Source organism: Nyctereutes procyonoides, unplaced genomic scaffold, assembly GCF_905146905.1.
Source record: "Nyctereutes procyonoides isolate TBG_1078 unplaced genomic scaffold, NYPRO_anot_genome, whole genome shotgun sequence".
Lineage (NCBI taxonomy): Eukaryota > Metazoa > Chordata > Mammalia > Carnivora > Canidae > Nyctereutes > Nyctereutes procyonoides.
The window spans coordinates 34,621,709-34,644,286 of NW_026575142.1; the positions used below are offsets into that span (position 1 = coordinate 34,621,709).

General features: G+C 41.2%; 1 protein-coding gene across 2 annotated transcripts in view; it reads left to right on the top strand.

The window, feature by feature from the left end:
• Positions 1-22,578, top strand: part of CTNND2 (catenin delta 2) — a 918,117-nt gene that overhangs the window by 744,787 nt on the left and 150,752 nt on the right. For both annotated transcript variants that reach the window (XM_055308537.1, XM_055308538.1), the window contains exon 12: positions 1,218-1,401. In XM_055308537.1, coding sequence (XP_055164512.1) covers positions 1,218-1,401 — 184 coding nt within the window. The remainder of the gene's footprint in view (positions 1-1,217; positions 1,402-22,578) is intronic.

Consider the following 22,578-nt stretch of genomic DNA (forward strand, 5'->3'; position numbering starts at 1 on the left):
AGTTTGTCTCTGCAGTCACATTTTTATAGAGCTGATTTAAAACTCCCTTTAGTTATTAGGAATCCAACATTATCAACTTTCAGATTAATATTACTAATGCCTTTGGTAAGTTCAACATATGCTATGAAAGATACTAGTACATTTCAGAATTATCTGTGTTTTATCTGTTCTATTCATAACACAATAGATGAAACACAATCTTGTCTTAAAATTTATTGAAATCGTATTACATAAGTAAGATGGAACTTATGTTTCTAAAGACAACTATGATATTCTTTTTCAGTATCTGCTGTGATGATGTCTATTTAGATTAGTCTTGAGAGAAAATACAATCTTTCATAAAAAAGTAGAATATAATTCTTTTACTTTTATGTGTTCTGCTTTGAACAATAATAAAAATACTTTAAAAGTATTTTCAAATATTATAACTGACATGCAATATTAATGACTTTTTCTAACTTAATCCCATTTTAAGGTTTCACTTAAAAATATCTAAAAACCTAAAGAATTCCACCCAACCTAAAACCTTTGCTTTTGCTTTGCCTGCATTAATGACTGTTGTAGTTTATCCACTGCAGACATACCCTCCACTTTCTCCTGCTCCCTGTCATTAGTTACGTAAGGAAGACCAATCCCTGTGTCCTCCACGAGCACTGCTTCCTGAGAAAAATTGACAACGCTGTCATAAGGGACAGTAAATTAAATTCCTTGTTGAGCCCATTATCATCAGACTTGATGCTGGATTTTCATAAGGTCCTGTGTAATGGTGTATGGTTCTAAATGGAGGCCAAGTCAATCAGACAGTCCATATATGCACATTGAAGTCTCGGGTAAAACCAAAATGTCCTGCTGGTTTGTCACTCAGATTAACTTCCACAGCTCTTTCATCTTGGTTAGATTTTGGATCCTTGGGCCCATTATATTAATAGTGAACAGAAGTCTGCTTGGTATCCTTAATTCAAACCAGATCTCAGCCTTGTTACTCGTCATAATGGCACAAAGACAATCATAACACAAGTCCTCTGCCCACTTGTCAGATTTGCACAGCACCCCTTTAGGGATTCTCACAGGTGTTCTAAAAGTAAGGGTATGCTCTAGGACATGTGCTCACACTCTTAGTCCATCCTGCCCGTGCTATTAATTTGATGAGGAAAAGCGCTTTGGAGGTGAAAAAAAAGAGTGATCATCCCAAAGCTCTGTTTCTGTGTGTCTTGCAGGAGTCCTTTGGAACCTCTCTTCTTGCGACGCACTCAAAATGCCAATCATCCAGGACACTCTGGCAGTGTTGACCAATGCCGTGATTATTCCCCATTCAGGCTGGGAAAACTCACCTCTTCAGGATGATCGGAAAATACAGCTGCATTCCTCACAGGTGCTGCGAAATGCCACTGGATGCCTAAGGTGAGTCTCATCCGGGATGGCTCCTCCTGCAGTCATACACTTTCTGTTTCTATAAATTCAGTTGCACCTTTACTGAGGATCAGAGCGTCCCAGAAAGATGAGCATTCATTGGTAAAGGAGGATAAGAAGCTAGCAAAAACCACTTCTAATGAGATAGCAAGGAGGGGTAGGCATCTTTTACTATAAGTTTCTTACTTCCTTAACATTTTTTGTGTCTTGGGTAAAAAATAAACATTTTCATTCCAACCCAAAATAATTAGTATGTTAAAGACAATAGTTTCCAATAATTTTCCATGTTATATTATATCATGCATACAGAATACTCAGGCAGGCCAGTTGGTTGGGGGAGGGTCTATGATATACACAGAGGGATCTAGTTAACTGTCATCGCTAGTTTTCTTTTTTATTCCTAAAAAATTGAGTGTGTGACTGCCAGTTACTATAATCGCTTAGAGATAACTTTTTAATAAAACTTGCTGTATGAAATGTTCTTTTTAAATAATAAAAGTAGCAAATATGTTCTAATTTTCTCTCAATTAATTTTTACAAAAATCATCCCCCAGAAATGTATTAAGAAGTCTTAGAATCATCTTTATTTTTGTTTAATTTTTGCTCTTAGAAAAGAAGGTAATAATCAAGATACGGTTTTTCCAAATTCTGGAAACTCTGCTCCCAAGGATGCTGTATTTTGTACCAAAGTTGGAAATTTCTGCTGGATAAAATTAATGATGAGATGAGGGCAAAAGGGTGACTCAGAATACCCAGTCAAATAATCTATATTTCAAACATAAAATGTATGAGATTGTTTTAGCTGGGCTGCCTCCAAGCTGTCATTTCTCCTATAGTTGATTGGTTTCTAGGTGCAAAAACCAGTCCCTACTGAGAAGGAACAAAATCACCTTGCTGACATTAATAATAATTATCTCATGAATATTTATAACAGTGCTCCCAACCTCCAGTAGAGAGGGGTGGTGTGTTTGTGTAAATGTGCGTGCATAGAGGAAGATAAAGTGAGTCTGCCTCCATAAATATCGACATGCATTCACAGACAGGAATAGGAAATCCTCTAATGATTTTGCTTTTCCTCAAGGTCACAAAATAATGATCTTTGGACATTATTTCTCTGGCAAAGCTTTACCATAAGGCAAATTTACAGTTCTCCAAAACTCCCTGTTGAGACATTCATTTTATAACCTCTCACATTCTGTTATCCTTCAGAAATCTCCTGTCCCACCAGAAGAAATATAACTCTTTCCAAAGCTAAAATTGTAGGCACTTCTGACTTTTTATACCTAATTTTTCCAGTTCAGTTATTTGCAACTATTATAGGTATTTTTTTCCCTTCGGAGCATCTTCGACTTATAAAGAATCAAAAAAATAAAATAATATAAAATGAAAAAAAGGAAAGAAAAGGAACTATTGCTCCTAATCATGGAAAAGTTCCCTCAGAATCAATTGTAGAAGTATGGTCAGTAAAGACCTGGTTAACGCTGTCAGTTAAAATTCTCTCTGAGTGATACAGTAATGTAATTATACATTCAAGTTGTTGGACTTCTGGATGTAGGCCACTGCTGTTAAGAGCATACATTCAGCACCATTTAATGCGAAATCAGATGAAGAAGCTAGACTGCATAGGCTGATGGGTCCCTATGGTAGGTTCTGGGATGTGACCTAGAGCGAAGATAGGTCAATCAGGATGACTCTCCATCCCTCTCTATTCATACACACAGTGGCCTGGCCTAGTGCTTCAGCTGCTGAAAATGACCAGGAGCAACCATATCATAGGGAGCCAGAAAGGGAGATACCTGATTTGCAAAGAGTTTCACATAATCAGTTTGGGTTTCTTTAGTCAAGATGCAACTGAGTTGGGGTTTTATCTCTTCGTTCTGAATTACCATGTGACTGGCAAAGCAAAATCCATCAGCATGTAGTGAATACTTAACTCACCCCCTTAATTCATTGAACCCCTTGCCCTTCTACAGAAAGAAAGAATAATTTCTCCTCTTATTTGAATGTGTTTTTCAATCATTCCACAGTGAGGAACAGGTCGAACTAAGGAAGAAGATAGTGTAGGGAAGAGGCTAAAATGCATTTATCAAATCCTGAGTGGATACAAAGTTTCCAGAAATTTCTAAGAATATTTGCCACTTAATTTACAACCAGTGTGGGCAATGCACCAGAATAGTAACAATTGTTATTATCCTGATGGAAGGGTCTAGATTTTAATTTTTGAGGCTAGATACATTCTTGATTTTTCTGAGAAAGCCTAGCTTTTTATTTACATTAAAGAAATTACTTCTTGTGCTATTCCGTCCTTTCAGCAGTCTTACCATGAGTATTTGTAGAGTGTCTGCTGTGTGCCTGGGAGGGACCTAGAGGCAGAAATAAACAAGGCCCAGCAAAAGTCCTCCTGAAAATGCAGAAAAGATGTGAATATACTCCTTAAAATGTAAATTAATAACCAGATTGTCTCAATTTATAAACTGGATCTGGGCTTGTACCTTTGCAAGGAACATTTTCTTCTATCAAAATATTTAGAAAGAATTTGGTGCTTCCACACTTCTTAAAGAAAAAAAAATCACAGCAGTTCTTGTCTTTTTCATGTACTAAACATATATTGTATATAAAGTGATACAGTGAATTTATACACAAAAGGATATAGTAAGTTTGTATACCAATTTCATACTTTGATCTGACCTATTAATTTACAGCTTTGATTTTGCAAGTTGCTTGAATTGTATAAAATGCCAAATTTATACATTCTAATTCTTTTCCAATGCCTCATGACCACCACTATCATATTCCATGAAATTTGGCTAGAATGATTCAGGACCTTGTTTACCTGGTAACAGAAAACCACTGCATTTGGCCTACAGATGTACCTGCCTGGGTACGGGTGTGTAAGGAATTCAGCAGACAACTCAGAAAGAATTGTGACTAAGTTGGTGTAAACCACATTGTCACAACTCGCACACAATTCAGTTCATTTTATGTGATTTCTAGATATTTCACTGTGAAGGCAAAGAAAATCAGTAGCCTTCAAAAAATAATATAAAATATGTGCACTATTTCTTATCCTCTTCTTTTTCAGATCTTATTCCTTATTAGGGAAGTATTTTTAAAACAAAAGCATTATTGTTGAGGACAATCCTGTTATATCAAAATTCTTTTTAATTATTTACTTTCATGTATGTCAACTTCTAGAAATCCTCCACAGCCTTTAAGGATCAGGAATTACATATAATTCAATCCTTGTCATAATTATAAATTTTAATCAATTTATTTTGAGAGTGTGATTTTCTCATTACCATTCATTATCAAATAACACTTTGAATTAAACTATAAGTAGCAATGTACATGAGTCACTAAATATATTTTTTTACTAAATAATTTTGATATGTGAGATGTCAGTTAAATTTAATTCAGTTATCTTTCCTTGGGCGATATTTCCCTGATATTGAGTTGGAATGGAAGCTCTCCTTTCTCAAGATTTCTAGAAATATTGAACAATGGAGCTGTGTGTGTGTGTGTGTGTGTGTGTGTGTGTGTGTGTTGGGGGAGTTGTGGGTATGTTGGTTCATTCCAAAGTTTGACCTGGCCACATGATATTTATTAAGTAAATTTATGCATTTGTCAATAGAGACAAGATTTTCAAATAAGATAAATTGAATATCCCTGTCTTTCAAGGACCATAAATTTCTGCTTCAAGTACATCATTTATTCTTGTATGTACTGTGTGTTCAGTAGCTCATGGCTAGTAGGTTGGGAAGTCATTACTTGCACTCACCACTCCCACTATTCCACACGGAGAGGAAACACAGGGTCCTGTGAGGTGACAGGAACAGATCTATGCTCAGAGCAACACAACCAACTGAGCACCCAACTGCCAGATGGACCCACTCTCTTGTGTTGGCTGCTTTAATATGCTTCTTGACAGCTCCTAAGTGGCATCCTCTCAGCCAGCATCCATCCATCTTGCCTGTAGTTGGCAACTGTCTTCCCCCTCCTCTATCTTTTCCTACTCCTCATTCTTCTCTCCTAAAGCCTCAAGTATGGAGTGGGAGGCCACCTGGAGAATTAGTCATGGAGCCCCACGTCAGCCCCTTCTCTCCACCTCCACCTTAAATCTTAATTTAGGCAATTAGTCAGAGCAATGGATGCTTTTTTTTTTAAGATAAGACTATATTTTAAGATATACCCTAGATAATAAACTTGACATTATTTTTCCAGTGCTCAGACTTCTCCATTCTCTTACCGATCACTCAATTCTCTTTTACTGATGGCTCTACTCTTTTTCCTGGGTAGTATTTCCTACACCGGGTGGCTTGCAGCTCCAGTGGGAGCTTCTGGTAGGTGAAAGTAAATTAATCTGATCACTAATGGAGAGCAACATTATTCTTAATTTTTGTCCATAGCAGGATTCAAACTTGCTTGTGTCATATCAGGGTGGGAAGCTGAGCTTAAGAATTTCAGCAATTAGTATTCTGAAAGAGATCACCTTTTCATATTTCAGTAGGAAAAAAATGTATTATAAATGCAAATTGTACCACTCGTAAATGTTCAGAAGCTTATCAGAGGGAAATTTAAGTTAGACAAAAAAAGCATAAGTCTTCCTAAGCTAAGATCTGGAACGCTAACACTGTCCGACCTTTAGATAATTCCTTAGAGTCTTAATAAACTCTGTTCAGTTTTTCAGACCTTATCTTTGGCAGTGATGCCATACCAATATTGATGGTGGTACCTACCCCACCACCAGCCCAGCATGGGGCACACTCACGGGGAATGTTCTGAAGAGATGAGTCTCTTGCCTTTTCCTTTGCTAAAAAAGCATGGTAAATCTTCACGGAAAGGTGTCATATCATGTTGACATAGCAAAAATTTAAGCACATATGAAATATAAAATGAAAAGTTAATGCCCTTAGTCCTTTTCCATTTAAAATTCATTTGGAGGTAGGAAATGGAAATTTTCAAAAGCGAATCTCTGTTTCTGAAGTATCTGTCACTGAGGAAAGATGATAGAAATGAAAAAAAATCTCTTAAATTTTGTTGGAGGAGCGAGTTGATAAGAATGATGGTGGCTAGATTGTCGTATTCCAGGCAGCAGTGGCAGGTGGGACCAGCAGGCATTACAGCTGCCAGCAATTAGCACAAGTCATTTCCGCAAGCTTCCTTCTGCCCATGCCCACCCTGGACACACACTCACACTCCCCTTCTTCCTCATCCCTGCCTCTTTTCTAACGTCTGTCTTTTGCTTCAATGCTGTACAATTGAAGCTTCAATTTTTAATAACAGCCATCTTAAAATATGGCCTAAAAAATGTGGTCAAATGTTATGTAAGGCTTAGGCTATAAGGTGCATGAAGTTACTGGGTTAGTTCTTTTTCCTTCACTTTAGGATTAAGGAGTCCTCCAGAAGACTACTCTCCTTTGGCCTAAACCAGGCAAGTCAGACCATGGAAGAGACTGAGTTCTGTACTCATGATTGTTTCATCATACGATGTATAATCATCTTTTCCTAGCTTTGGCCAAAATAATCACCTTCAACCAAAATGTGTGTTGGCCAACCACAGCCTGATGGCTAAACAGTGAAGGTCAGACTGGCTCAGCCTGTAGACAAGCTCGTTTTGCCTGAGATGATTGTAATGGGTTAAATGAATGCCCCTCCACCCTGCCAAAAAAAAATTTATGTCCACCAGGAACCTCACAATGTGACCCTATTTAGAAATAGGATCTTTGCAGATACATTATTTAAACCAAGAAGAGGTCATACTGGCTTAGGTTGGGCCTGAATCCAATGGATGGTGTCTTTATAAGAAGAGGACATACCTCCCTAAGTATGAGTGCACTTACATGTGGAAGCCCAACACAACTCAAGAGAAGGCCATGTGAAGACAGGGGCAGAGATTGGAGTGATGTGGGGGTAAGCCAAGGAATGCACGGGCATTGCAGAAAGCCACCAGAAGCTAGAGAAATGCAAAGAAGGGTTCCTCCCCGGAGCCTCCAGTGGGAACATGGCCCTGCTGAGACCTTGATTTTGGAATTCTAATCTCTCAAACTGTGGGAGAATGAGTTTCTGTTGTTTTAAGCTCCTCCCAGTTTGTGGTACCTTATTCTGGCAGCACTGGGAACTGCCTGCAGTCACCCCAGAAAGTAATCCGGAGGGGGCCTCCAAAGGCAGAAAGCTGCCATAAAACACAGTGGGGAGCAAGGGGGACTGTAAATAACCCAGAGAAGCTGCCCATCTCCAAAGAGTGTTCATGCACAGGAACAAACCACCCAGATAGGGAGCTGTTGTTGCTCTAGGCCATAGCTCAGGTGCAAGGCCAAACATCCCTTGTAGAGGATCGGGCTCTGCAAGCCCAGGTGTGGCTGTCTCAGCCAAAGAAGGTCCACATGAAGTCTCTCGACTGGGTAGCTGTTAAATAAGCATCTCCCCATATGTGAATCTGGTTTCTGTGTTTTCTGCTTCTATTTATGAACCCACCACCCATTTCCTCCAGTTTTTATCTTCTGAATGTTCTGCGGATCTATTTAATACTATGGACAGCCAGAAGTCATTCTAGGTTCTCAAGCAGGGCACATGACATGATAGAAGGATCACCTAAGGAAGTTGCCTCCCGCAGCTGAGTGCAGAGTGAATGCTTTCTGGGTTTCGCATGAAACATGACTGTGTTTCCCATTTAAAGTATCACAAATCAACATCCTAAAGATCCCTGTCATGGCCATGATCATCATTTCAGAGTGAACTACAGGTGAAGCCTTGCTGAGTATCCTTTTTTACCATTTAATCTGCACGCTCAATAAGACGACTCTGATCCATTACTGTATGGCTGTGTTCCATTTAGTCATGCGTGCTTAGGACTCTATCTCCAGCCAAAATATCTGCATAAGGCTGGCTTTGCTAACCTCCACAGCTCATTTCCTAGAGCCGCTGAGTCATTTATTTATTTTTATTATTCTATTCCCACTTCAACATCTTGTCCTGAAGGACAACAATATACAACCCTAATTTTTCTATCTATCTCGTATACACGAAAATGTTATTAAGCCCATCAAAGGAGCTGCACTGCGCTTTTGCTTATGAGTATAATTAAACTCAGACCCTCAATTAGTCATTTTAACCCATATAATGGATGAGCATTTGGTCCCATGGAGCCACTAATTCTGGAGTGACCTTGAGAAAACCCTTTCACAGAGTAATACTTAGTGATCATTACACTCTGGCTGGAAAGCTCCAAGGACATTTATTTTATCTGGTTTGTCTGTTACATTAGCCACAGGTAAAAGGAGGAATTATTATTACTTTTATGTTTGGTTGCTTGCCAATATTATTTGACCACTAAAAAGAATCTATTTTGCTGCCATGACTTATTCACTCCATAACTGAAAGCCTGTAGCTCCCACCTCCTTCACCCATTTTGCCCTTCTCCCTCATACCCTCCTCTGGCAGCCATCAGTGTGTTCCTTGTATTGATGGGCTGGGGATTTCTGCTCTTTTGGTTTGCTTGTTTGTTAGGTTTCCACATGTAAGTGCACTTATATGGCATTTGTCTTTCACTGTCTGACCTACTTCATGATAGGACATATAGTCAAAATAAAAATCTGTTCTAAAAAGTTTTTTTAAAAGTCTTGTATAATGAGTTCTGGATTTATCCCAGGCTTGTGTTGCAGCTGAACTGAGCACTCTTTATCCAGTGACTTAAAATGGGAATGACCTACTCTATGTGGATGCTGTGAACAGAGAACCCACTCACACTTGGTTTTCCCACGCCTAGTACTAAAGCAGATGATATCCCTCACCTGGGCAGCTCTCTTTTTCAGATCACTGTGCCTTTTATGGATGCAAAGTGAATGGTTTTCTTGAGTCCTAACTCAGCAATGAAGGGCCTCTTTGAAAGAAAGGAGCAGAATTGGGGGGTGGGGTAGCAGAAGGAGCAGGGGGTGTTAGGGCCCCATCAGAGAAGACAGTTGGACTGCCTTTCTCAGCAGCTCCTTTGGTGACAAGGGCTTCAGTCTCCCATGGAGCACCTCAAGCTTCTAGCTCACTCTGTGCCACCCAATCAGGGCAGGTTATACTTTATTAGTTTATAATAATAAGTTTATATTCTATTAATAGGTTACAAAGTTTATACTGGATGAGTTTGCTAAGGCTATCATAGCAAAATACCACAAATTGGATGGCTTAAACAACAGAAATGTATTTTCTCACAATTCTGGAAGTTAGAAGTCTAAGATCAAGATGTCAGCAGGACTGGTTCTCAAAGGATCTCTCTCCTTGGTTTGCAGATGACCATCTTCTCGCTGTGTCCTCCTATGGTCTTCCCTATGTGTCTGTGTGTCCTGATCTCTTCTTATAAATCTCCAAGCTGTGATCTCCAAGTGAGGCATCGCCCTTGGATACCACAGACTCTATGGTTTGGCCTTTGACCTTGCCTGGTCAGAAACTGGACCTTACAGCTACAATAGCATCAGGAGGAAATTAGCTTTGGTTTAACATCTGTTAAGAGCCCATTATAATGCTATGCCCCCTTAATGTGCGTGCTGTTTGATACAATTGTCCCTATAATGTAGTGAGGTAGGATTCCTTATCCCATTTTATAGATCAAGAAGCTGATGCTCATAAGGATAAGAATAGCTTGACCCAAGTCATACAGCTAATTAGGAAAGGAAAGATGTTATAAATCCAAGGTTGTGTGATGCCTCAGCTGGATTCCTCCCACTCTACCATGTTCCATTAGGCAGAGACAAGGAGCAGCACAAGAACACCAACGGATATTTACACTGAGGCTAGGATGCTGGCTCAGCCCAGATCCTAAGAGAAGCAGACGTGAAGACAGAATTTGCAGTTCATGCGAAGTATCTAATTAGGAGCAGCACTGGAGAGGATGATGGGAGGGAACCAGAGAACCTGGAAGAGCCTCCACACCATGATGCAGCAGGTCCCCAAGTGAAGGGGAGTAGAAAAGAAGGAAGGAATGTTGGTTGGGTGGGTGAAATTGTCTTAAGCTCTCAGGGAGTTTGACAAGATCACTGGAGAGTTCTTAAGCCCAAGTCATTCTTCCAAGGAGTCCCCCATCACCCTGGACCAGGCTTGCCCTATCACTGCTGCTGAGCTGGGTCACTTGCTGGAAGCACCCCTGGGGAGTGAAGCTTGAGCATGAAGGCAAACACAGTGACACATCTTAGGACACAGAAGCTGGAACATCAGTGATGTTCCTGCAGTGAGAGATTTAAGTGGGTGCATTTTTATGGACATTACATAAACCTAATCCTTTACTAGTGCTTTCATTTTCTATAGGCTAGCCACTAGGAGTCACTTGACAATCGGAAAGATGCTTGGGGATACAGAATCCAAACTAGAGGAGTTAGTTACATTGACTAAAAGTTTCATTCTCTCAATCTATTCTTTTGAGTCCTTACTCTGTGCTTGGCCCTATTGTAGGCATGAGGGCTGTGATAAAGAGCAGATAGACACAGTCTGTGGGGTTTGCCATTGAAAGAATGCATAATGTCATTAAGACAACCAGATTGAATCTAAGTCCCATTAGGCTGCCCCAGAACTGGAAAAATTGGAGTGTGTCTCTCCTAAATAATGCCTGAGAAGGCCATATTCTTTTTTTTTTTTTTTTTTTTTTAGTATTTCTTGGCTAATCTACCTCTCTCTTACAAACACAATTTTTCTTTACATAAAAAGCTGCTTACCGTTAATTGATTGACTGCTACATCTTGTAGTCTTAAAGCTTTCTCTCTTTTCAGAGTTTTGCATTCTCCTATCTTTTCTATTTTTTTAATAAATTAATTTTTATTGGTGTTCAATTTACCAACATACAGAATAACACCCAGTGCTCATCCCATCAAGTGTCCCCCTCAGTGCCCGTCACCCATTCACCCCCACCCCCGCCCTCCTCCCCTTCCACCACCCCTAGTTCGTTTCCCAGAGTTAGGAGTCTTTATGTTCTGTGTCCCTTTCTGATTCCTATCTTTTCTATTAGGAAAAGTCTGAAAAAACTTCAGTTTTTAATTCTATCAGAAGACATTTCTAAAGAAGAAGAAGAAGAAGAAGAAGGAGAAGAAGGAGAAATTTCTATCCTCTAGAGGACTAACTCTAATTTTCCAAAGTCCTTTCTGGCATTTATGTCCCATGAAACAGTAATAGGGATCATTTCTCCCCAAACATTGTCTTGTTTCCCTAAGCTAGAACAAGTGAGAGTATAATGATTTCACCTTAAATATAAACTTTTTTTTAATTTTTTTTATTTACGATAGTCACACAGAGAGAGAGAGAGAGAGAGGCAGAGACACAGGCAGAGGGAGAAGCAGGCTCCATGCACCGGGAGCCCGACGTGGGATTCGATCCCGGGTCTCCAGGATCATGCCCTGGGCCAAAGGCAGGCGCTAAACCGCTGTGCCACCCAGGGATCCCTAAATATAAACTTTTAATATAAGACGCCCTATCATGCTCTTCCTTCTAAAAGTTTCCATGACTTATTTCTGCAAAATTTGATCGACTTAATTATGAAAATTTGCAGGATCTAACTAAAACTTGTTTTGAATTATTTATTCTACAATTTGATTGCAAATATGGGCTTCTTTTAAAGGACAAGCAAATATTAAATTTTATATTTTCAGTATGAGTAGTCATTCTTCCTATTAGAATATGAATATTCAAATCTTTCCATTAGTATGAAAAAATCACTTTCTTTAAAAAAAGATTAAATAAAAAATCTAGTTACTCCCCAATCAGTAGACAATGATGTTTAATATTTATCCCTATAAAATATTGGGTTGTAGGGTGTTAACTCTCTGATAAATAAAAAGCAAATTGCAAGAGATGGATCATTCTTCAAATCCTTCATAACTTCCTGATATTAAAAATATAATTTTTCCTACTGCTGCCCTCCTAAATTATATTACATTGCATCAGAAGTAGCTTCCCTGGAGGAGAAGCAAAGAAACAAGTCTATTATCCATAAATTGAAGAAGAACGAGCTCACCAAACAGTTTCACTTACGTGCCAATCCTCCCCAGTATTTTAACACATCTATTTTCATACCATCTCTCCTTTCCCTTTTCAAAGTGGCACTTATTTTAAAATAAAGCCAGCATTTGTCAGAATTGTGACAAAACAACCAGAGAGATGAGGACAACTTGTAAGAGAACAAGCAAGCACAAGTGGAGACTAGCCCACACCCGGTAGTGTTAATGAAGATCTCCAGCTTGCAGTTGCAATTCCTCCTGGAGGAAAAAGAAACAAAACCAATGAGAGCCATGAGTAGCGTTTTCAAAGCACCAGTGCAGAGATCATGCCCCCCCATCCTATGAACTCCAGAGTGAAGAGCTGGATGTACAACTCTCCTCTCCACAGCAAGGTTCTGAAGTCTTTTGCTGCTTTCATTCTCTTCTTCTTGAGTCTAGATGTTCCTTAATAGACCAAGGATATTGGAAGTTAGTCTCACTTGTCCTTTAGTTGACCAAGGGACTCTTTGAAATAAAAGAGCAGAAAGTATTTGAATCTCCACCCTATTCTCCTGGCCCCCCTTTCCTGGGTTAGTGACATCCTCCTGTCCCCGAGCCAGAATTCAGAGCTATCCATGAGTGTTTGCTTCGGGGCATTTGATAGGCAGCCCAGTCCCTGGGTTCCCCTCTATCGCCCTTCTCCTTGGAGCTATGACACGGAGGGGTGACAAGTGGGGCCTCTGACTCAGAAAGCTGTAGCAGGGTAGAGGAATCACAGGAAGCAGAGGCGCAGGTGGGGTGAATAGAAGTACCACTTGGTCCTCTGCACTAAACCAGGAAGCTCCTGGTTGCCTCTCTATGGTGGGATCTTCACTATCTGCTAGCAAGTTGCTCGTTCTGGAAACAGAATTGGGGAAGCTACTAATTGTAAAACTTGCTCTTCATTCTTACTGGAAAGTCCTTGTTCTGAGCTGGCAGAAGGTTCTGGAAGTACTAACTGAGATGTTTTCCTTAGGCAAAGAGCCAGAGGGAAGGCAGCCCTACCTAGATTTCATGCTTTGGTCTACATTGTGTTGCCTCTGAAAGATCTAAGCAGAAGCAGTTGGTCGTAACAACACGCGCTAACGGATTGACAGCCTTCAACACTTGAGTTTTAGGGGACTGTGCATCTTTTTGTCCGTGTCATAGATTCTTTTTCAGTTTTTCAGTCTGCCAAGTAAAAGGACAGACATGCCAGGACTTCAGATTAACCCTACGTCCTTCACTGTTGTCCTGGAGAGGTACAAATACATCATTATTCCCCATTAACAAGCACTCAACCAGCAAGGAAGATGCTGTGCCGTGAATGCGCTGACTGGAGCTAATGAATCCCAACAACTAATTACATTTCTCTTAAGGTAACTTATTACCAGAAAATAGCTGTGTTAGCACAAAGATTTTATGTGAGAGTGGCAATACTCAGGAAGAGGCCAGCTGATTAATCGTCCCCCGTAATTCCCCATAATAGTCCTGTCTGGACTTTTGTGTCCAGACCATTGTTCTTCCCAGGGTTACATTTGCCCTGACCTTATTTTGGACCAACAATGTAATTGGTAATTGCAGCCTAATTTATATAAACAAACGAGGGTCCTGCTAAATGAAAGCATTGTCACTGATTGGTACTTACTGCTCCAGGAGCTCTCTATTTTGTACAAGTTTGGGTCAAGTGTTTGGAGCCAATGGCACTTACTGCAAAAAAAAAAAAAAAAAAAAAAAAAGATTATTTCAAGCAAGGAAAAAACATCATGTCCTTTTAAGGCCTGCCAGGAAGAATGGCTTATGGTCTGTTGCAGGGAATGAGTGCTCACATGTTTTGGAGAAAACTGGCTTTGTCCTTTGCTAGAATCTTGACAGGACCTGAAGGGTCCTTCTCTTTAGCATCTTTGAAAGCAGTACTGATAAGTCTCTTCCTAGAACATAAAGAAATCTTACTTATTTCTCTTCTGCAGGCAGCATTGTCATCCTGACTAGCAAACATGATTAAATGTCATTTGCCCTTGACCCCTGTCACTCCTAAACAGCTGAAATAGATTAAGAGGGCGATGCTTCCCAAATCTGACGGACCTGAATGTCCTCAGCCAGGACCAGCAGTAATAACCCACAGAGGAGCTGGTGCTGGGGTTTATTACCATTTTTTCAGGGCTCATTCCTATTTCAGGGGAGATAATTCAAACAGATTATCCTATTGTTTCCTTTCAAGCACCCAGCCGGTAACCCCTGCAGGTTTAGAGGGATACCTTCAGAAGAGGCCCTCAGGGACAATAGCTCAGAAAGGCAAAGCTGTGGGTCTGAGGTACTCACAGGGCCACCAGTACAAGAACCCAGTTGGAGAAAGAAATCCCTAACCTCTCACCTTCCAGGGCCTATAAGCTTCCTCTTTTCTTTAGAAACTTTTTACACTCTGAAGGCTTTAATTCAAGTGAAGCCAGAGGCCAAGAAGCACAATAAATCATGAAGATGTGGTTAACCTGACCCACAGGTCAATCTGACTGGCAGCAAAAATATGTCCCTCTACCCAAAGGGCCCCTTCTGTTTGATGTTCACATAAACCTCCTCCTCCCCAGCATTTTCTTCCCTATTCTTTTTTTCTTTCATTTAAAAAAAATCTTAGACAAAATTCACATAACATAAAATCCATCATTTTTAAATTTTTTTTAAAGATTTTATTTATTTATTTGAGAGAGAGAGAGGAAAAGCACAGAGAGAGAGAGGGAGAAGCAGACTCTCTGCTGAGCGGGGACCCCGATGAGGTGCTTCATCTCAGGACCTCAGGATCATGACCCAAGCCAAAGGCAAACATTTAACTGACTGGGCCACCCAGGTGCCCCTAAGATCCACCATTTAAAAGTGAATGATTGGGATCCCTGGGTGGCGCAGCGGTTTGGCACCTGCCTTTGGCCCAGGGCGTGATCCTGGAGACCTGGGATCGAATCCCACGTCGGGCTCCTGGTGCGTGGAGCCTGCCTCTCCCTCTGGCTGTGTCTCTGCCTCTCTCTCTCTCTCTCTCTGTGACTATCATAAATAAATTAAAAAATAAATAAATAAAAGTGAATGATTCAGCGGCATTTAGTACATTCATTACATTGTGCAACCACTTCTATCTAGTTCCAAAATTCTTTCATTTCCCCAAAAGGAAATTCTGTATCTATTAAGCAGTGACACCCATCTTCGCTCTTTCAGGCCCTGGCAACCACCAATCTGCATTGTGTCTTTATGAATTTACTTGTTCAGCCTATTACACTGAAATGGAGTCATGCACTCTAGGGCCTTTAGTGACTGGCTTCTCTGACTTAGCATGGGGCCTTCAAAGTTCATCTGTCATGTAGATTCCTTTTTTATTTATTTTTTATTTTTTAAAAAAGATTTTATTTATTTATTCATGAAAGGCACAGAAAGAGAAAGGCAGAGACATAGGCAGAGGGAGAAGCAGGCTCCAGGCAGGGAGCCTGATGTGGGACTCGATCCTGAGACTGCAGATCACGCCCTGAGCTAGCAGCAGGTGCTCAACTGCTGAGCCACTCAGGCATCCCTGTACTACATTTTTTTTATGCATTCATCCATCGATGGACATTTGGGCTGTGTCCACCCTTTGTCTGCTGTGGCCAATGCTGCTGTTAACATGTATGTACATGTGATGGTCTGAGTCCCTATCTTCAGTTCTCTGGGGGTACCCTTAGGAACAGAGCTGCTGAATCATATGGTTCATCTATACAGAACTTTATGAGGAACAAACTATTTTCCACAGCCACACTCACGTTTTGCACATCTCTCTCTATTATGTTTACTGGCCTAGATTATTCTCTATCTTTCTTTTTAAATTTGAATTCAAGTTAGTTAACATAGAGTGCAGCACTGGTTTCAGGAACAGAATCCAGTGATTCATCACTCACATACAACACCCAGTGATCATCACACCAAGTGCCTTCCTAAATGCCCATCACCCATCTAGCCCAATCCTCCACCTACCTCCCCTCCAGCAACCCTCACTTTGTTCCCTATAGTTAACAGTCTCTTTATGCTTTGCCTCCCTTGCTGTTTTTATTTTATCTTATTTTTCCTTCCTTTCCCCTATGTGCATCGGTTTGGCTTCTTAAATTTCAAATATGAGTGAGGCACCTGGATGACTTCATCGGTTAAGTGTCCGACTCTTGGTTTCAACTCAGTTCATGATCTTAGGGTCCATGCTCAGCATGGAGTCTGCTTGAGATACTCTGCCTCTCCCTCTGCCCCTCCCCACTTCTCTTACACAAATGAATAAAATCTTCAAAATATAGTCAAAAAAATCACACATGTGAGTGAAATTATATGGTATTGGTCTTTCTCTTATTTCTCTTCGACTTATTTCGCTTAGCATAATATCCTGTAGTTCCATCCACATCATTGCAAATGGCAAGATTTCGTTTTTTAGTGGCTGAGTAATATTCCATTGTATGTGTGCATGTGTGTGTGTGTGTTTGTGTGTGTATCACATCTTATCCATTCATCAGTGGACATTTGGACTCTTTCCATTATTTGGCTATTGTTGATAATTCTGTTATAAACATGTGCCCCTTCAAATTAGTATTTTTAAATCCTTTGGGCAAATACTTAGTAGTACAATTACTGGATCTTGGGGTAGCTCTATTTTTAACTTTTTGAGGAACCTCCATACAGTTTTCCAGAGTGGCTGAACCAGCTTGCAGTCTTACCAACAGTGCGAGAGGGTTCCCCTTTCTCTGCATCCTCACCAACAGCTATTGTTTCATGAGTTGTTAATTTTAGCCATTCTGATCAGCATGAGGTGGTATCTCATTGTGGTTTTGATTTGTGTTTCCCTGACAATGAGTGATGTTGAGCATCTTTTCATGTGTCTGTTAGCCATCTGGATATCTTCTTTGGAAAAGTGCCTATTCATGTCTTTTCCTATTACTTAACTGGATTATTTGTTTTTTGGGAGCTGAGTTTGACAAGTTCTTTATAGATTTTAGATACTAGCCCTTTATTTGATATGTCACTTGCAAATATCTTCTTTCATTCTGTAGGCTGCCTTTTAGTTTTGTTGATTGCTTCCTTCACTGTGCAGAAGCTTTTTATCTTGATAAGGACCCAATAGTTTATTTTTGGTTTGGTTTCCCTTGTGGCTTATTTTCTTTTTCTCATAGTATTTGCCTTTTCTTTTGCCTTTTTGTTTCATAGAAGTTTTCTCTCCAGCTGCTAGATTATTAAGGCCATTTGTCTTTATATCCCTCTGTATGAGTCCTTAGAAGAAAGGTACTATGTGGATGTTATGGTTTTGCTTTAAAACTCTAAGGACTGATGTCAACTCATTGCAGCTTGTGGGCAAAGTTGGCCAGGTCCTCCAAGTCTCCAGCCATGTGCTGGGCCCCTTGGCCCTTACTGAGTTTGCAGTACTGGGCTTCTTTCCATTGCTCTATATACTGGGATCTTTGCTACCTCAGGACCTTCACAAGTGACTTCCAGCACCTGGAGGACTTTATCCTCTCCCCTTTACCTTAAGATCTCAGCTTAGAAATATCCTGTCCAGAGAGACTTCCTCAACACCTTCTCCTCTCATATGAAGTAGACCTTCCCTGATGCCTTTACAAATCCAACCTTCTGATGATTTGCAGTGACATTCTTGCCTGTGTGCTTGTGTGTTTAAGGCCAGAGAGCTACCTTCTTATCTACATAAGGATTAGGTATTTATCAGCCTGGCCTACTAAGCCCTAGAACAACAAGATGGACCCCCAAGAAATAGCTCTTGAATGAGTGAGTGAATGAGAGAACCGGTGAGTCACCCTTTCCTTGCTGCTTTTCTGTGTTCCTCATAACTGTCCTGTGCTAATTTTCACCAAAGCAAGGATCTTTTTCATTTCTCTCAGTTACTAATCTTCCCAGTCACACAGATAACATTACTTTGCATGATCACCAGTGTCACCATGAGATCAATCTCCTGGTTACAGTCATATAACTGTTTGTTTTCTGGTGTGGGTGTTTGTGACATTTCTGCTAAATAAAACAACCGCATCCATCCATTAGTGTTATCATCAACAGCAGAATATCTTTTTTCTTGGACAGTCTTCAGCATCCCATGTAGTGGGTTCTATCCTTGAAGTTTACTCATATTACCCTTGGTTCTCATGATACCGAATCCATCATCCACCTCATTTGAAAGAAGCTGCTGGACTCTTGATTTTTCAGCACAGTTAAATAATAAATGTGGATAAAAACTCTTTAATACTGCTAGTCATCACCTGATTCTCATGACAGCTTTATAAATGAGAGGTAATTACGTGATCCATATTTTAAATAAGAAGAAAAGAGAAGAAAAGAAGAAAAATCGGGGTTCTAATTTTTTAAAGATTTTATTTATTTTTATTCATGAGGGTTATAGAGAGACAGAGGGAGTATCAGGCTCCCTAAAGGGAGCCTGATGTGGGACTTGATCCCAGGACCCCTGGGATCATGACCTGAGCTAAAGAAAGATGCTCAACCACTCAGCCACCCAGGTTACAACTTTAAATTAGAAGAACCTGAAACTTGGAGACATTGAGCAATTTGTCCCAGAGCCCATGGTGGGAAGCTGTGAACCCAGATGCAGTACTGGACCCTTGGAATCTAGATGGAATTCTGCGTGATGGTGTCACGTGCCTTGGAGTTGGCCTGTTGGCACTAAACCCTACAGGCAGGCTACCCAGCATATAAGTAATGAGGACAGCCATAACCATTTTGCCATCTCCGCCTCGGTCCATGCTAAATCAACACTTTGGCAAAATGGGTGACATGTCTCTTATTCCACACAAACATACAGTGAATTTCTCTTGTCTGCCCAGGACTCTGTGAGGTACCAGAGAAGCACACATGAATAAGACATGTTACATATGGCCTAAAAGGATAGAAGGTAATCTGAGCCATGGAGCATTAATGCACGTCCTTAGTGCCTTCTTTTCTTTAGCCCAAAAGGATGAGCCCCAGGGTTTCCACATCTCTGTTTGTTAGCTGCAAGAACCCTTCTTACTCTTATTCACTCAAGACATAAGGAGGGTGACAAGTGGGTCCTGAAAGGAAGCAGCAGCCAACACATCTGACTGGGAACAACAGGGCTCCCATTCACAGCCTAGACCTAAACGAGGGGTGATGGAACCTCTGGCAATGTCCATGACCTTCCCAGCTGTTTGCAAGGCTCCCTGAGCCTCACTGATGCCTCCTTGAGGGCTTATGTTAGGACGTGAGGGCCCAATAAACATAATTCTTATTTCTCCCAAGTTCAGAATCAAATGAAAATAAGACAGAGAAAACTCGTGATGGAAGCCAGTCTCTACCTCTGAAGAATGCTGAGTGGAAAGCCTGCCTTCTCATCCGCAGCCAAGAGGCAGGCTATGGTTTTACTGATGGCACTGTCTTGCCACTGTAGACCTTGGGACTGACCCCATGGAAAAGTCGAGATCTGAAGAGCTAACAAACATATCCGCCATCCCTGCCTCTCAGTCCTTGGGTGGTTTGTGGGTGGATTAACTCCACCGAGTGAGAAATCTCGATGAAGGGATGGCAGAGCTTTGTCATCTGCAAGTAAGACAATTCACTCTCTCTGCCGGGGGCTGTTATGGGTTAACTTTTGGATCTCCCCCACCCCAGTACATATATTGAAGCCCGAACTCCCAGGACTTCAGAATGTGACCTTATTTGGAAGTAGGTCGTTACTGATGTACAGCATGTACGACAGATGTACATTAGATGAGGTCATTAGGGTGGCTCTCATCCAAGATGACTGGTGTCCCTATTAAAAGGGGAAACTTGGACCCAGAGACACAAAGCAGGATGCCATGTGTAGGTAAAGGCAGAGATGAGAGTGATGCTTCTACAAGCTGAAGAACATCAAAGAGGGTTGGAAAACTGCAAGAAACCAAGGGAAGTGGGGAACAGATTCTCACAACCTCAGAAAAAACCAACCCTGCTGAAACCTTGATCTTGGACTTTGCTCTCCAGAACTATGAGAGAATCCATTTCTTTTGCTCAAGCAAAAGCAGTTTGTGGTGCTTTGTCACTAAGGCAGCCTGAGCAGACTAATATAGGGGAGAAAGCACATGGAAAGGGGAGAGGAAATGCTGGGTAGTTTCATAGAAAAAGGAAGCCAGGAAAAGAGGTTCCCCTCTTCCCAAAACTAATATAATAGTCCTTCTGTGCACTGCGCTAGGATCTTCCTGTGCTTTGTTCTTATTTTCTTTTGTTAAAATAGTTCCCTCTGTCCTTTGCTCAGGTATCTGTGCTAAGTGAGCAGATGTCTGGGGGAAAGGGTGACTATAGGTCTGGCTCCTACATACTGCACAGACTTTGCCTCAGCGAATCCTTCCAAAACATTAGCCCACTTTACAGGTGGAGAAACCGAGGGTCAGAAATGCTAATGCATTGCCCAAGGCCAGGCTGATCAGAACAGAGTTGAAATGGGACACCAAAGCTTTTCTACTCCCCTAGACGCCTTTTGGAGTATAAAATATCTCCATTCTTAAGGGAATGCCGATATTCATAAACATTATATTACACAAATCAAGCCCTGCTAAGGTAGGGGTGTGGCGATATCTCTGGTGTGTTCTTCTCCCTGTTCCTGTCCTTTTCCCAGGCTCTTCAAGAATCCCCATTGCTTTCAACTGCAGAGTCTCTTTCTTGAAATTCCTTTAACATGCTGGAGATGAGAATGTCATCTGATCTGTCTATAAACTTTCTGTGGAGTAGGGCTGGAGAAGGAGCAGGCAAGAAGAGGCTGTTCTATTGCTGCCTTTGAATTGTATTTCCTTCCGTGGGAAGAGTCCATTAGTCTTGGTGTCACTTAGTCCTTCAGTCACCTCACATTCTAGCAAGTTCTCATCTATCTGACAAGCAAAGGAATCAGTCACAGGCAGCCATGCATATTGATTTTGTCACAGACTAAGATTGGCCCTGGATGAATATGTGGGACCATCGTGGGCTGCCTGCTGCCAACCTGGGCTCCTGAGTGCAGATTCAGCTGGCCTTGGGCGTCCGTCCTGGTCCTCTTCCCCCTAATTTGAGTTTGCCTTCACTTTGTCAGTTTGCTTGGCTGCCCATTCGCCCCACAGCTTACCTTCTTGCCAGCCATCTGCCTGTCCTTTAGCTCCTCCCCAAAGCAGCATGAATCCCTGTGACCTGAGCACAGAATGCCAGCGGGCAGTGAGCAAGTGATATAGGTGGGTGAGAACATGCAAGTGAAACTTGAATGAGCACAGAACACAGGGATTTAACTTGCTTAGGGGGACAAGGGAAGCCTTCCTCTAAAAACATGTGGAAAGATGAGTAGGAGTTAGCCAAGTGAAAAGGGGAAGCATGTCCCAGGCATGTTATATGCTCAGGACTTGGAATTTGTGTGAAATGGAAAGTCTTGTGGTGGAGGATTAGTGGTCTAATGCACATTTTGGAAGAATCACAGGCGCTTTCTTGGGAGATGGGGGATGAGGGTGGAAGTACAGGACTCAAATAAGAGACAAAACATAGTGGTACTAGAACTGTCAGTTGCCATGTTGGGTGATTAGAGATGTTTTGGTGTCAGAGCAGCCTGGGTGTGCCAACTGAGTGGATGTTAGTGCATGACAAATACTGAGTCCAGGGTGAGTGATGACATATTTGCCCAGCAAGTCAATCAAAGCATCTCAGCACACAACAAAATAGCCTTTAAAGGAAACCCCAAAACAGGTTCCATTTAGCATTACTTTTCTTCCGTTTTGCTCTTATCTCTTTTTTGTCTTTTAAATTTCCTCCTTATTCACTTCTCTTGATCACTATGACCACAAATATACTTTGTGAAGGTCCCTGTCCCCCTCATCATCATACCCATTTTGTTCATCCCCAGGAGAATTCAGAAACTCCATATGAGAAAAATCCAGCATTGAAACCAAACCAAAAAAAGCCAACCAACACCTACCTGGGTGGCTCAGTGGTTGAGCATCTGCCTTGGGCTCGGGTTGTGATCCCCAGGTGCCAAGATCAAGTCCCACATCAGGCTCCCCACAGGGAGCCTGCTTCCCCCTCTGCCTGTGTCTCTGCCTCTCTCTCTCTCTCTCTCTCTCTCTCTCTCTCTCTCTGTGTGTGTGTGTGTGTGTCTCATAATAAATAAATAAAATATATTTTTTAAGATCTTTAAAATTTTATTCATGAGAGACACAGATAGAGAGAGAGAGAGGCAGAGATACAGGCA